Source organism: Glarea lozoyensis (genome assembly GCF_000409485.1).
Source record: "Glarea lozoyensis ATCC 20868 chromosome Unknown GLAREA5, whole genome shotgun sequence".
Classification (NCBI taxonomy): domain Eukaryota; kingdom Fungi; phylum Ascomycota; class Leotiomycetes; order Helotiales; family Helotiaceae; genus Glarea; species Glarea lozoyensis.
This window is the reverse complement of record NW_007361000.1, coordinates 1,427,442-1,442,029: the sequence shown is the minus strand read 5'-3', so window position 1 is coordinate 1,442,029 and position 14,588 is coordinate 1,427,442. Positions and strand designations below refer to the sequence as shown.

At 48.0% G+C, this 14,588-nt stretch overlaps 3 protein-coding genes across 3 annotated transcripts; all 3 read right to left on the bottom strand.

The window, feature by feature from the left end:
* Positions 1-2,377: 2,377 nt before the first annotated feature.
* Positions 2,378-4,477, bottom strand: GLAREA_04654 (Zn2/Cys6 DNA-binding protein; the record flags this gene model as incomplete). Its single annotated transcript, XM_008087031.1, has 2 exons — positions 2,378-3,762; positions 3,814-4,477. The coding sequence occupies 2 exons, from the start codon at positions 4,475-4,477 to the stop codon at positions 2,378-2,380; spliced, it is 2,049 nt and encodes a 682-aa protein (XP_008085222.1).
* Positions 4,478-9,871: 5,394 nt separating this feature from the next.
* GLAREA_04653 (uncharacterized protein) lies at positions 9,872-11,497 on the bottom strand (the record flags this gene model as incomplete). Its single annotated transcript, XM_008087030.1, has 1 exon — positions 9,872-11,497. One exon carries the CDS (start codon positions 11,495-11,497, stop codon positions 9,872-9,874), a length of 1,626 nt encoding a protein of 541 aa, XP_008085221.1.
* Positions 11,498-12,015: 518 nt separating this feature from the next.
* GLAREA_04652 (uncharacterized protein) lies at positions 12,016-13,750 on the bottom strand (the record flags this gene model as incomplete). The annotated part of the gene is made up of 2 exons (XM_008087029.1): positions 12,016-13,639; positions 13,695-13,750. The coding sequence occupies 2 exons, from the start codon at positions 13,748-13,750 to the stop codon at positions 12,016-12,018; spliced, it is 1,680 nt and encodes a 559-aa protein (XP_008085220.1).
* Between the last annotated feature and the right edge of the window lie 838 nt (positions 13,751-14,588).

The following is a 14,588-nucleotide window of genomic DNA, read 5'->3' as shown; positions in this document are numbered from 1 at the left end:
GGTATCTTTTATAATATCTAGAGATTATGTACTCTTCTATTAGAGGCCTGTGTGCCTTTATTGAATAGGATGAGAATTCTCACCTTGGTCCCTTGTGCTAAGCGAAGATTCTGAACAAGCATAAAAATCAAGTATCGTCTTACGTTAGACATCACTTCCATTTGTCAAATACCCCTTTGAACTAAGATGCATGTTGACTGGTGCGTATCAGAATACCCTTATGATTGTCACTCGTCACCAGAACCTCCTTTTCCTTCTCGCGATAAATGCCATAAAGAGTAATGACCCAAATAGGTAATAAGCTGATTTAACAATATAAATCCACGCCAACATGCCACCTTGGCACCTGAGCATTAGTCCTTGTCCACAAGGCTTCCGAAGTCGATGGTTGAATCGCCCCGTTTGAAGAACTCCCCGAAAGCCCACTTCTCCACCGAACACAACATAAAGTGGCCAAGAGCATCACCCTTTGCCCAACTTGCCTCGTGTTTCGATTGGTAGAATAAAGCGCTTAAGACACAACCACGCACCGATGCCCCAAAAGAGGACATCTGCCATCTTCTTTCCAACCGAATAACCCCCTTTAGCCCTAGCTCATTCAATGCATACAGGGTCATCACCAAAGCTCCCCCTCTCGCTAAACACCAGCGGAGCTTCGCTCCGAAACCAACCGCGATCAATCCCATCCAAGATTCCCATCATAACTAAGAAGCCCATCAATTCCCATGTGAAGCGTTCGCCCGCCGAACCCTTTCCGTATTTCGAGATGTGATCCGAACCGAAACTCTATCTCATCACACCCTCGCGGTGGACAAAATAAGTGGCAGTCGAAACACGGTATTTCTTCGATTAAGTTGACGAAATATTGTTATTTAGTGGATTAATGTAGAACAATGTAAGATATTTCGTGTATTATTTTAAGTAAATAAGACTTCTTACGCTCTATTCGAAGTCGACTTATTTAGTCCAAGATTAGGGGGCATGTGACTGACACTTATTTTGTCCTCCGCGGGACACCCTATTCTCCTTGGAAATACACTAACTAACATCTCGGATCGATCGTGCTGTCAGCAAGACAGCCACAGGAACAACGCTATTTAAGAACGACATATCCCCACCGAGCCAAACCAAAAATGTGTAAAGTTAAGTTTTCCCGCCAGGATGTTCGTAGTATGGAGCCCAAGAGATCGGATCTGTGTTCCAGCAAGATATCTCGGAGGAATAGATCTGGAAGACGCTGCTGCGCGCTCTAAAAGTCCCACGTCACCACAATATAGAGTTTCACCACAAAATAGACTTTTGAGATCTGGAATTGAACCCTGCGTTTTCATCTCACATTGTTTTGCCGATTGTTTAGATTTGGTTCCGATCCCTATCACCCTGGTTACACAACCCGGTACTTTTGGGAGAGGGTGTGTGCTCTGCCACCTGGTCTCGCGTTGGATCTCTCGTGAACGTGAACGGGAACGCGCACGAGGAATAGGTATCGAATCATAGACATGCCCCGAAAAGATGTTGGTGTGTTGGCAGGTGGCGGAAGCAGATGCCTACGGAATTTTACGCAGCTACTACAGAGGACAAGATTCGTTTCGCATACGACAAGGATAATTGAAAATTTCGAGAATAATTCATATCCATTTCCTTTCTCTCTCTCAAAATCCAAACACCGTCTCCTGCCGTCCCATCTGCCCACCCAGCCTAACCCATCTCAACTCCGAATAGACCCAGTGAGTAGTCAGGCAAGCATACATACAGAGAGATAGATACATACTCCAATTCAACCTCCATAAACACCACAATAAGCCTCTCATTGACCCGTTGTAAACACCGTTCCTCAATAGATACAGAGTCCTCCCCACCCAGAAAGATAATTCAGTCGTTCCAACAAAAGAAAAGTGCATATCCCAACTAGATTCCTCAAACTTGCTCGCGCAAATCCTCCTCTCTTTCCTAATCTCAGCTATCAACCTTGAAATTTTTGGAAAAAGAAATTATCCTTCCAACAACCAGAATAAGTATTCTCTCTTCAGCACCAAACGGTAGATGAATGACAAGAAAAAATTGTGACCCCAAAGTAAATGACAAGAAGTGAAGATGCCGCGCGTATGGTATCAATGAAAGAAAATACAGAATCAAAATGCCGCCCGCCAGAATCCCCATGAAATGCATATGATGAATGTGCTTAGGCAAGGTAAGGAAAAGTTATAACAAATCGAAAATTCTGAGATCGAATTATGTTGATTAAGAATGGGCGGAAAGATGGTGAAGAAGAGGTCGAGCGGTGGGTATAACGGGACGTTTCAAACGCCATTTAGTCGTAAATAATAACCGACTTCGTAGTTGAACCGTGAACGTAGAGCAACACGATTGCGTTCCTTTACGTGGCCAGGAAATCCATGCCCATATTATGTGCAATGCTTTGCCAATCCCAACTCCTCTCGTCTTTCTTATCCATAAGGCGCCAAACTTCTTCCAAGACCAACAAAGCGGTATCAGAATTCTTGTATTCAGTATATCGTCTGACTATCGTTATTGCTTTGCGAATAGGCTCTCGCTGGCGTGGTTCGAACGCGGCACAGCCAATAACGAAAGCTGGTGCTAAGATGAGTGTTTGTGAAGGATCGCGAGGAGAGAAGGTTTCGAGAAGTTTGAGCCCGTCATCTACAGCTTGAGTAATACTGGAATTTGGCTCCCATTTGGTAGCCTTTGGTGGATAGATAGTACGCCAAAGATACACCCACATCATTTGCTTGTAGAGCAATCCTGCAAGATCACGAGAGTCCCCTTCGGGCCAGGCAGGTTGCCAATCCCGAATACCGGCATCTATTTCGGCTGCTCGATATAGCGAAGTGAAGTCGACCACAATGTCGGCGCCAGCCTCCATGTTCTCCCGGATTGTGTTGCGTATGTTGGTGATCTTAGACATGTAAACGAACAGACCATCCGAAACACCCAATAGACGGACCGCTGCCGGCTGGAGGACCGTGGAGGGAAGGTTCCAATCGTCTGGGCCAAGAATGCGAGTATCGTCGGTTGGAAGGGCGATCAACTCATCCGCGCAGATATGATACTGAAAGAACTCATGTATGAACTTCAGAAAATCTCCGTTCTCAGGTGGGCTTTCTTCAACGAGCCTTTGGTAATGTTGAAGATGGAATCGGTGTTGTCCGGTAGGTTTTGGATCAGAAAGTGTTTGTAGTACGAGGCATAAAATTTGGCCATAGGTTGCGTTCGTCACAACGTTAGAGTCGCCTTCCTTGTCTACTCGGACCAACTCCTTTACTGCCTCGTCATGATGGTATTGTGATCTTTCTTCAAGGCTTTCTACGTCCACGTTCGGATGTTCTTGCAAGAACTGACGACCATATGAAGAGGCATAATCGATGTGTTTGCCTGAGAGAGCAAGAATGGAATGCATCAGTCCAGTATGATGTAGTGCTATGGGCAGTAACATCTTCTTGAATGCGCTGTTTTGGTCACCCTCTACAGTGAAGATCAAGCTCAGTCGAGTGATGTAGTGCTGGAAAAACATTCTATCACCCTCTGATTCTACTCCATTGATCACGGGAGGCAAACTCATTATAGTTGGCGTTGAATAGCTTCCGGCCCTGCGTAATCGGGCTGTCGATACGGTCAGTTCATCTGCACTGTTCTGGCATGTCATCATGACCATACCTTCTTCTGCCTTCTCCTTACCACTCTTCCATATCGTCTTCTCTGGGTATCCTTCGCACTGCACCGAGTTCTTTTCACAATTCATACCTGTCGCGAACGTCAGCATTTAGGGGAAACAGTAGAGCTAGAAACTCTCACATCCAGGCTTAGCCTCGTCGCACTTCTTCTTACGCTTCCTGCATGTGATACAGCCTGTTTTCGATCTGCCCTTGGTGATCTTCGCTTGTGATTCGGGGGTTGGTTTGGGATGCTTCCGTGGACGACCTCGAGGTCGTTTTGCTTGCGCTGGCGTCGAAGTAGCTGATGGAGTTTCCGGCGGCACGCTCTCCTTCATTTCCAAGTCTGCCATGTTTATATCCTCGTCCTCCATTGGCTCTAGCTTGGGAACCACGGCGACATCGTCTTCTTGCACCCAGCTCACATCTCCATCGTCGTCTTCCTCTTCCACATAACCACCGCCGCCCGACGAGCTCCACGGGTCCGTACATGAGGAGGCTGCAGAAGTGATCATGGTGAAGGCTGATGTTGCCGACTCGGAGCCGTCTATGCTACCTCTGGAGTCTATCACAGAAATCTCAAACGAGTCGTACATCCTTTTCCCAAACGAATCTCGTCGCTCCTCCGCGCCAGCCCTTCGTCGCAGTGGTTCGCGAAACTGACGGGGAATGCAGGCGGTGGAAATTCGTGGTCGCACTGGAGTTTGCTGCACCACCTCAACCTCCTCCTCAATGATGTCTGAGCCAGGTGTTGTAGTGGGGGACCAGGAAGTTCCGGGATCGCCTATCAAGCACTGTTGATCCATTGTAATCCTCCCAAACACAAGACTGCTAACACGACGAAATGGCCAACATCCGCATACGCTTCCTGAACCGTTCTGAACCGGGAGAGGAGGGGGGTCGTAGAGAGAGAAGAGGAAAGGTGAAAGATGAAAGCCAGAAAGGCTGCCGGAGTTCACGATGTATATCGGTCCAGTCAACGAAGTCGGTTCGGGGGTGTTCGCAGGGTTTATGGGAAGCCGTGCACGCTGCTCTTGGCTGGCTCGTACTCAATAGATTAAACCTGTTTAGGAAGTATCTTTTGCTTCAGTCGAGAGAGACAGGGGCGCGCATTAGCTTTCCTCCGACTTGCAGCAGCTCTCAGTCTCCAGGAGCCCAGGGGGTTGAAGCTCTTTTCGAATTTAGCTGCATTAGAGTCTTGGACGGCGCTGCAGATGGCTGGATTATATTGCCGGGCGAGCACCACTCATCGGCTTCAGTCCCTGAGTCGCGGCCTGCTTGGGTTTGGAGGTGACGAAAGTCGCTGTGCTTCTGGATGCAGGAGCAGTTGGGCGAACTAGGATGTCGGCCTGCTTGAGAGTCGAGTGAAGCTGGGCTGGCCACGAAACATACCGTTACATACGCAGTACGCAGTATGCAGTACAGCAGAGCAGAGACTGTAATACTTGTCAAAAAACTATAGCAGCTTTGAACGGGGTCAGGGTTTGGATCTTGCGGGCTCTTGCGGGCACATCACACCAAGATCGGGCCCGTGGTGTCCGTCTACTTGACATGCTCCCGCTGTCTACGCCTGGGGCGTTAATTGGTTCAGCGCGGATGGCAGAGTCGGAGTGGGAATCATCGCTGGTGGCTTCACGACGTTGCTGACAACCGCGTCAAATGAGATTCGCAAAAGCATGAAGGGACCATCGGCCCTGGGAGACGCATTCCTTCACGAACCTGAATGATCATACCTACCCAACATGTGCAACTTGCAATCACAGCACTGTTGACTAGCAACAAGTGAAATCAACGGAGAGTTCCGCTGCCAGTTTCATGGAGGATACGATTCATGCTGAGTGCATCTCCAGTATTTCGTGGCTCTCGCTGAGTGAGAGACTGAACCTTGTATCACCAGGATATCCACGAATTGAAGGCGTGGGATTTTGACATGCGGTTTGCTCCAGACCAACCCATGAGGCTGGAGAATCGAGATGCTGGACATGCGTTGGAAAAGCACGGCAACGGAACGAATTGCACCTCCTCTTGACTCCTGACCTCTTCAACACTTGAGCTTATGGCAATGAAGTAGCGACTAGGCTTGATGTCGCACCGCGTGATGGCAGTTAGGCATTCTTGTGCCACCAAACAGTCGCGCATTACAGCAGCATTTAATTGTAGCGCAAATGGGCGATTCTCGCTTCCTGCAGCAGTGCCCATAGATTGACTGCTCCGGAGCAACCTAGTGATTGAAGAGCGACAGAACGGCTAAACAGCATCAAACATCGAGGACCATGTTGCGTACTCTGTATATCTTGGGTGCTTCAAAGTTCAACGCATCAATGAACCCCACGCTCAGCACCAGAAAGACGTCACTTTCGTTGACCCAGCTTGGTTTCCAGTGCTTAGCGGGCCCATAACCCACTCAGCTAGTGTGTATTGAAGTATTCGGAGTTTGATAGCCGAATTAGATGAAGTAGAGTAGACTGTGGATTCAGTTCCTAGTGTGGAGGACGATAACGAAAGCAATTCAGACCGCAAAGTCCCTGCTTACAGTAGCTTAATCAGTTGTCGGTAAAGCGACGATCATCCGAATTGTGGGTAACCGCCATCTAAAGAAGAAGGTTTCCGACATAATAATAAAAGTTAATAAAGCTTTTCGACAAATGAACGTGTATCTTGCGATATTCCTCCATTTCCTCCCCTAATTATACCATTATAGCAACCGCATTACTCACCGCACCAGACACCTTGGAATGCCGAGTAGGGTGGTGAGGAAAGACGTGCTAGTACGAGGGGCATTGAAGACGCGTGGTGTTCTATAACCCTCTTGTTTATCCTGTCCTATAGACTCCTCCTCCTGGGAAATTGTGGCTACTGCTGTGATGAGAGGTTAGCTAGGTAGAGGCGACATCTCACGTATCTCAAGAGTACAATGGCGTTTCGTTTCCTAGCCTTTGGGTTCTTCGATGCTCATATCCCTGAAGCCCAAGCTTCATATTTGTGCTCATGCCTCGATGCCCCGCGAAGAGAATGCGCCTCATGAGTTTCAGTGTATTTTAGGTTGTGTAAGCTTGTGCCGCAGAGCATCTCGAGCCCAGGACGACTGGCTTCCGATGGAAATCATTGGGATTGGATAAATAAACACCCCCTGCCGTACGAGACTGACAGAAGATTCGCTCACATAAATAATGCTTGCTAAAGAAATTCGTGATTGAGTTTAGTATAGACTTGTCAGTTCGCAGGGCTATCCTGAGCCCTGTGTGAAATTCCCCGTAGCGTTCTTTTCCCATCGACAAGCACCCAGTGTCTCGCAAGCATGGCCGGAAAAAGCAAAATTATAGAGGGTCTTGATCGTGGTTGAGCCTCAGAAGTTGGAATCGTAGAGAAATTGTAGATGCCTTGAAACATCGAAGTGCTCATAATTATGAGAACTGTCTGGTTGGTTTACCAGCTATCACAAATCTCAAGGGTGAAAAATGACGGTAAAGTAGAGTAGCAATCATGGACGGAACCGGTAGTCAGCAAAGCATGATGATTTGACGCCCAAAAAACAATTGCCAACATCAGCCCGGTGGTCTGGGATTAAATTGAGTGTCTCATTGGTCCCCATGCCAAATGTTGTTACGCAGTTGAAGATGCCCTGCACAAATGTCGTCTTTGCCTCGAACTAACGACCATTACCGTTTGAAATACAATATCGTAAGATGCAACGTTGGTACATGGCCTGCTGTTATGCATGAAGTTGCTGCTTGGTGACTATTTGTACATCGGAATCTGTCTATTTAGTCACAAACCCGCGAGCTTCAACTTCATGCTTGCTTGCGAATCCTTCGAAACAAAGCTGCACTTTCATAATCTTTGGACAAGATAAGTCCATCTGCGTGTTACCGTTACACCAGCTGTCAAACGATAGTACTTAGGTTCCTGTACGACAAGTTGTCAAGCACAACGACTCTTCGAGCGAAACATGCTGAGCAGTTGTATCCACTTTCCTCCCCCAAGCAGTGACGATCGACAGATTCAGGGCTCGCGTATTCCCGCAACTCCAACATTGAACGTGCTCTTTCGTCTCTTACAGGAAGAGCCCGCGCCACTGGCTAAAACCGTGAGGCCCGAGCCATAGTGGAGAGTGATGGCTAGCAAGAATAATGTGATACAATTCAAGTAGATATCTCTCATGATACTCGTACAACACTGATGGAAAAACATCACTTCAATATTCTGCATTGAGGCTTCACTCCCACACGCTTTTGGCATGGCGAGCCTGCATCCCAGTCAAGCCATCTCTGCCGTTGGGATTTACCACCCTAGGGCGAGAAGCAATTCCTCCAGTGACGAGGCATCCACATACGCCTCGTTCGGAATCTTTCACCGACAACAAAACGGATTGGGTATCCCGAGCCCACCGTGAGTGTTACGCAGAAGACTGATTGAACGAAGGAAGACGTAGTGTATCCCCAAGTCAATATTTTGCCGGCTTAGAGGATGGTCATTGACATCAGCCTGTCCGGACTTTGTTGATGGATTCCTCAAAGTCCGGATGAAAGCACTTTGGGAAGTCGTCTTGATTGTAAGCAGCTCCCAGGCTTCTATTCTGATATATCTATGGCCGTCCAAGCCGGTTGGCATTGGACCGAGCCGTCTGACAGAAGTACGTACTGTTGAGATTTGTGTAACTGTCGGCCACACCCTCAGAAAATTGCGGCCCGCCGTCGAGTGGTGCTGAACACGAGGGATGGGTGATTTATAACGAACCAACAATCTCCTTATATTGACCATGTGACGGCAGCTGGCATTCACAAATCGTGAGTATGTTTACAAACATTCATACCATGGACACCCATTTTCGGAGCATGAAACTGGTGTGCCACGCTATCAGCAAACCCAAGTGCCATGCTTTCAGAAACGTCCGAGATACCCACGATACCTATGTCCCTTCACACCCCAGTGGTGGTTCTCCAGATCTGATTCGAGTTCTGAGGTTGTTCGACCTGGCATCTGCATCTTGCAACCAGGGTACTTTTTCGAGGCAGCACGCCCTGCTCGTCCATACTCGGCACTGCTGGAGCTGTGCCCAACGACTCATGCATGGCGTTCCATGTTCGCGCGCCTGCAGATGTGAGATAGATGGTGTTGACGAGAGATTATTGGAAGCAATAGTCATGACCTGGTCCCTCTTACAGGACTATGCTTGATTAGCAAAGATTCTGTGTAGCGTCATGTAGCTGTTTCCAGATGTATCTTAGTTCTAGACCTGCCCACCTGCCCCGCACTGCCCAAAATAATGGCGAGCAGCAGATCAGCACAGGCCTGGGGTCGAGAGATCGCCGGGTCGATCCCTCGATTCCACACACGCGCAGTGGGGTAAGAGGGAACTTCTTGGGTCCCTCTTTTGTCCTTCTAGATGGACATTGTTATATGATTATGGAGAGCGGTCCACCCTCAAACGTTAAACCATCGAAAGCCAGAACACCGCTACGTATACTACTGTATGGAAGCCCGAACTGGAGTATGCCAAGCTCCGCTCGCCCTTGTCCGTATCGATTCCATTGCGCTCAAGCGCAGCAAAGGCGGCTGGTTTGGTTGTGCGAAAGACTGGTTCTCGGATCCAGCCGACAAATTGTTGGTAAATGTATTTTCGGTGATTGAAGATGGCTGCACGAATGTCTTACGATATCACTTCCTTGGCTGGCGGGTTGCTTCATCAAACACGAATCATGTATGGGCTCGATGTGACGGGAAGCGCCTCTAACATTGGACTGTTGGAACAGTTGGACGAGAAGCTTGCGCATGTAAGATACTTCAGTGGGTTGTTTAGTGCGAACAGTTTCCTGTATCTACGGGAAATCGCCGGACCCCTCCAGACACCATTCCTAAAATCCTATTCCGACAACCTCTTGCGATGTCCATTATAACTTCATCAGCCGCAAAATGACAGGAGCGTGACAGTTTCAAGAACTACAGATGTTTGTCGGGCTGTATCTCATGACCGGCTGGTCTCTTGGTTCTTGTTCCTTGGATATTGCTGACCACCATTGATGACAAGGTAATCATTTGACTGGTTCATAGTGCAACCGGTGTAGTAAGTCCCGAAACTAATCAACAAGAAATAAAGAGGTTGCCATCCACAAATAGATGGTGTACAAGGGCTTTCATGACTCAACCTAACCGTTGAGATATAGATCTTCGCCGCATACGGTGACAATCATGTGATCCACTCATTGATTGGATTGGACTCGAAGAGCATCTATCTCTCTTTGCAGAGCGGTCAGATCTGCTAATATATCATGCCCTACTGGTTCTTCTCCCACCGGATTCACCGTCGATACGGAGGAGGCACGCGAATCGCGTAGGGTAGCTTTTGGACTTGGTTGAACTTGTTCACCGCAATGTTGATAGGACTTTTCGGGGGTTTGTTCATCTAGGCTATTGCGTGCACGAGGTGGAGGTGGTGGGGGAATGACGGAGAGGCGCTTACTGTTGGTAGCTATTTCTAAGCTACGGATAGAAGATGGTCTACCTGTAGACGACTTCCTCGACAGACGTCGAGCTGGTGGAGGAGCAGGAAGGGACGTCGTGGACGCAGAAGGCGAGGGTGAAAGGTGTGATGAAGCACGACGTATAGATGCAGGCCGTCTGGATGGGGGCGGCGGTGGGGCTCTACCGCTATTAGAGCGAGGCCTGCCATCTTCCTGCTCTTCAGAATTTGCCCTTTCGTCCTCTTCAACATTTGGGGAGAGCCTGCCTGAATTGCTCCGACTTAGCTTGGAATCTGAGATGAGATGACTATGCCTCCGCGTCACTGGCGGTGGTAGAGGCATTTTTTCTCTTCTCACCGGTTCTGATGGAGAGGGAGGCTCTGGTGTTTTCCCAGCAGATTCTTTGTCAAATACTGACTCACGGTCACTGTCATGACTGCGCCGACTTGGTGCCGGAGGAAGTGGCTTGTTGAGGTCAGTCTGTGATGGTGTTGATGGCACTGAACTTGAGCCAATCTGATGTAACCCGGGACCCTTAATCGACGGAGATTCGATACCAGATTTATTTGAAGGATGGTCGTCTCTTAATTCAACCCTGATCAATCTGCCATGTCGTGAGCTCGGTGGAGGAGGCTTCTTTCTACTACTAGACCTCGAGAGATGACTATCAACGGTTGAACCCCGGACATCCTCTTCTCGGTCCGATATTTCATGTGATGTACGAGGTGATTCAGTATGAACCTCATGTGGTCCCTCAAAGATTGACTGTCTTGATATTGAAGATGTATCCGTGCTACTCGCAGCATCACCCAGAACATGATGAGCTGTGTGGGCCGGAACTGGCGGGGGAGAGGCAGGTGTCCCTAATCCTGCATTTCCTGTCATCAATAACCTCTTGAAAGCCTCCACATCCATCGGTGCCCTTCCAGGGCTCCCAATGACTGATATTCCTGGGCCTTCGCTCTCGGACGGTTCTATGGTTGCTAATGTCTTCGCGAATGGATTGGCCGGAACCTGCCTCCATGTATCTGCGACATCTTCTTCAGAGCTATGCGAGAGATTGCTGTCAAATGGATCATCTCCGCCACGTATTGTTTCTGTGGCCAAAGTGGAATACCCTGCTGGTCTTTCTTCTTTGATGGGCGAGGAATGAGGTGATGGAGGTGGAGGAGATTGGACTCGAACTTTTTTGCCAGCTCTTTTTGACGAGCCTGATGGGTCGGCAATTGAGGAGGATCGTATGGGGACGTTTTCGTAGGAAATCTGAAGGGAATCTGGATCAGGCGTGTTCGTTGGAGGAAGAGGGGAGGGAATGGCGGGGGTTTTTCTTCTGAACGGATTTGACGATGCTAAGTCTGCAGACATTGTAGCAACTAGGACATTTGGAACTGTAACAATGCTCCGTAGTACCCGCTAGAGAGAGCTCGTGGTTCTTTCATTCATTGTACAATTTTCTGGAGTTGTCATCCGGAGAGTACGGTACGAGGACGAGGTATGTGGTTAAGCTTATCGAGATGGTCTGTGCGCTTTGACAACGAACAATTCGAGGGTCTCATTGTTTCGGTCATGGCTTCGAAATCTTGGGATTACTGTACATGTATTTTTCAAGGAACTGCCTATGGATAGGTGTATTTAATTCGTATTAGGCAAATTGGAATCCCGAAATTAAGCTCCTGGGAATCTTCCAAAGAGTATAGATTAAGTGAACCACCTGCTACTCACTGGCATTTACATATTAGAAACGCCCCTTGTCTCAATGAGAGTAGAGTTATACTATTCCGGATCATGTTTAAAATAAGTTTCTATGGCTCAACAGCCGAAAACCACAGGAGTCATCAAAATTAATTTGAAACATAGTTACAGCATCAATATAACAAGTCCCCTCACTCTCCAAAATACCTTTTGGCCCATGGGACTCCAAAGCTCCTGGTCAAGTTAGAGGTTGAAACACCGCTTTTGTCGATTTCAATGCCGCATATAAACTTTTGCCGAACCAGATCAGCTAAAATACTTGCAATCCCATTTCGGCGATGCTTCTCACGGACCCAAATCCGATCAAGAACGACCTTTTTCTGCCCCGTCGGTAAACCCTCCGTTTGGACCAACATGCCTTCCTTATAGCTTTCAGCTAAAATGACTCCTGCAACTTCTACCCCGACATAATATATGAAGACCTTGAAGGGACCAACCAGCACCGAAATTGGTCGATTCTGTGATTTTCTGACGCCACCGCCCCAGAGTTCCTCGGGAGAGTAGCAAAGCCCCGGCAGTTCATTGTAGACGTGTTCCATTATGCTAACGGCCGTTTCTTTTGAAGCTTGAGATGATGAGCAGGTAATCATTCGTATCCTATGATGCGCCGCTTGAACCATCCTCTCCCACACGAACTCATTCTTCCTCCTTGCCTCCTCCTTGCTCAGGAGCGGACATCCATGTGAAGCGCAAAAGATCTCATGGTCTCGGCGATCCGCTTCGACAGCGGAATTGTAGACCATCTGACAGTTTTTGCAAACAATCTCGGAAGTCTGGCCCAAGTCGAGGTGGGTTTGCTGTAGCTTTTTCGCATTCTTGCGCCTAGGGTTGACTGCTTGTTGACTCGCTATAGCGTCTACGGGCGAACTGGCTGCGCACTGGACAATCGACGGCCCACTCCTGCCTTCGTTGGACACTGAGGATATCCGCTTGACGTCTAAAATTGCCTGCCTTTCAGCGCTCAAGTCGGAAGAAGCTACATATCCGGTAGTCTGACTAGTCGGCGCCGCAAGTCCTCCACTGACTTCCGAAGAATGCGCATTTAAGTAGGTATGTAGGCCAGTCTTAGTAATAAGTCTTCTTCGAGGACGACACTGGGATGACTCCGATAATTGTTCGTTTTCTAGTTCTTGTTTATCAACCGGGGGCGATGACGGTGGAGTGTAGTTTTCTGACTCGGTCGTCTTACACGACTCTGTCAATATCTTGGATGATGAACTCAGGGATCGCGAAAGTGGTTTGAAGTAATTTTTTATGTTTATTTGACTGTGGGACGTCAAAGCAGTTGCTTGCCTTTTCTGCGACGATGGGCGAGGCTTTGGTGTTGGAGGTAGTTGATTACATTTGGAAGTGTCCAAACAAGAAGTCAATACGCCTTGCGATGTGAGCTCCGGCGAGGACCCCGCTGCAATTTGAGAATCGATACTTGTTTCCTCAATTCCATCTTTTAACGTGCATTGTCTTCCACGGCTTCTAGATTGTCTTACTAGTGGTGGAAGTTCAAATGATGGTTCAGGTAACGATTGCGCGGGGGGTTCCCTCAACCACGTGCCTGTATTCTCGTCGCGTCCACTTTGGTTTGGTGATCGATGCGTATCCCGTATTTCTGGAATATGTGTTTCTGCATCGTCGAGCGAGTGGGATGTATTTGCGACAGTACGGGTTTGTGAAGCGCTGCTGATGCGGCTTCTCTTTGCGGGAGGTCGCTGTTCAGTGCTGTTGACGCGTTTTGAGTATGTTCTTGACACAAGAGCTCTGTCATGATTGTCAGCAGTGTGGAGCATACATGTGAGATGTGAATGGCATATACCTGCGCCTTTTCCTGGCCGCGGCTATCTCAGGCGAGTGGCCTATGATACTAGTCATAATTGCTTCATCGATGTTGTGGTTCGTTCGTCTCTACGAAGAATTGTAAAATGTTGAGCGACGCGTCGAGGCGATAACCGATTTCAAATGTGGATACACGCAATCACATGACATCCCATCAACCCCTCATCCACCACCAAACCAAACCATTTTGGAAAGTTCTAATTTGAAGTCTCGCTAGTCAAAACTAAATGGTCCAGCAAGAGAAACCTGCGTTACAAATCCCTTCTCGTGTCATGTCCTTGGCCTGAAAACGGGTAATAACTCTGCCGCTATCATATTTTGGTCTACGACTCTACCAACTCCTAGGCACGTTCTGCTAGAGTTCAAGCTAGATCATGAGCCATTAGGATGAAAATATTGTGTTCAAGAGGGGAGAGCCAGTCTCCAAGGACTTCTAGATGTTGAGGAAAAGACATGCAATAGCTTTAGAATCAAGGTAGAAACGTTGATTTGGCGAAAGCAGACTGCAATTCATTTAACCTCTTCTAAGCCCAGCCAGAATTTTGTTTCTTGATAATGGCATATATTTAGACGACTCACGAGAAGTAGTCGAAAAGTGTGTAGGAGGAGTTGCCTGCCGTCTAATCCGGCCTGCCTATAGTTACTTCGCCACTTATTGTAATCAGCCTTAAATATGGAACGTCGCATAAACTATTACCACTTCGTAAAGTCCGCTCAAAAGCTAGAGTTTTGACAAATCCTTAAGGGTACCTTAATAATACTTAGTCAATGTAGGTAGCCTAGGTGTGTTCCACCATTTCGTCATCTGCATACCTACCCCACCATTCCCTGGCGCAATTCTTCCCAAGTCCAGATAAATTTCCCTCCGAGAGAA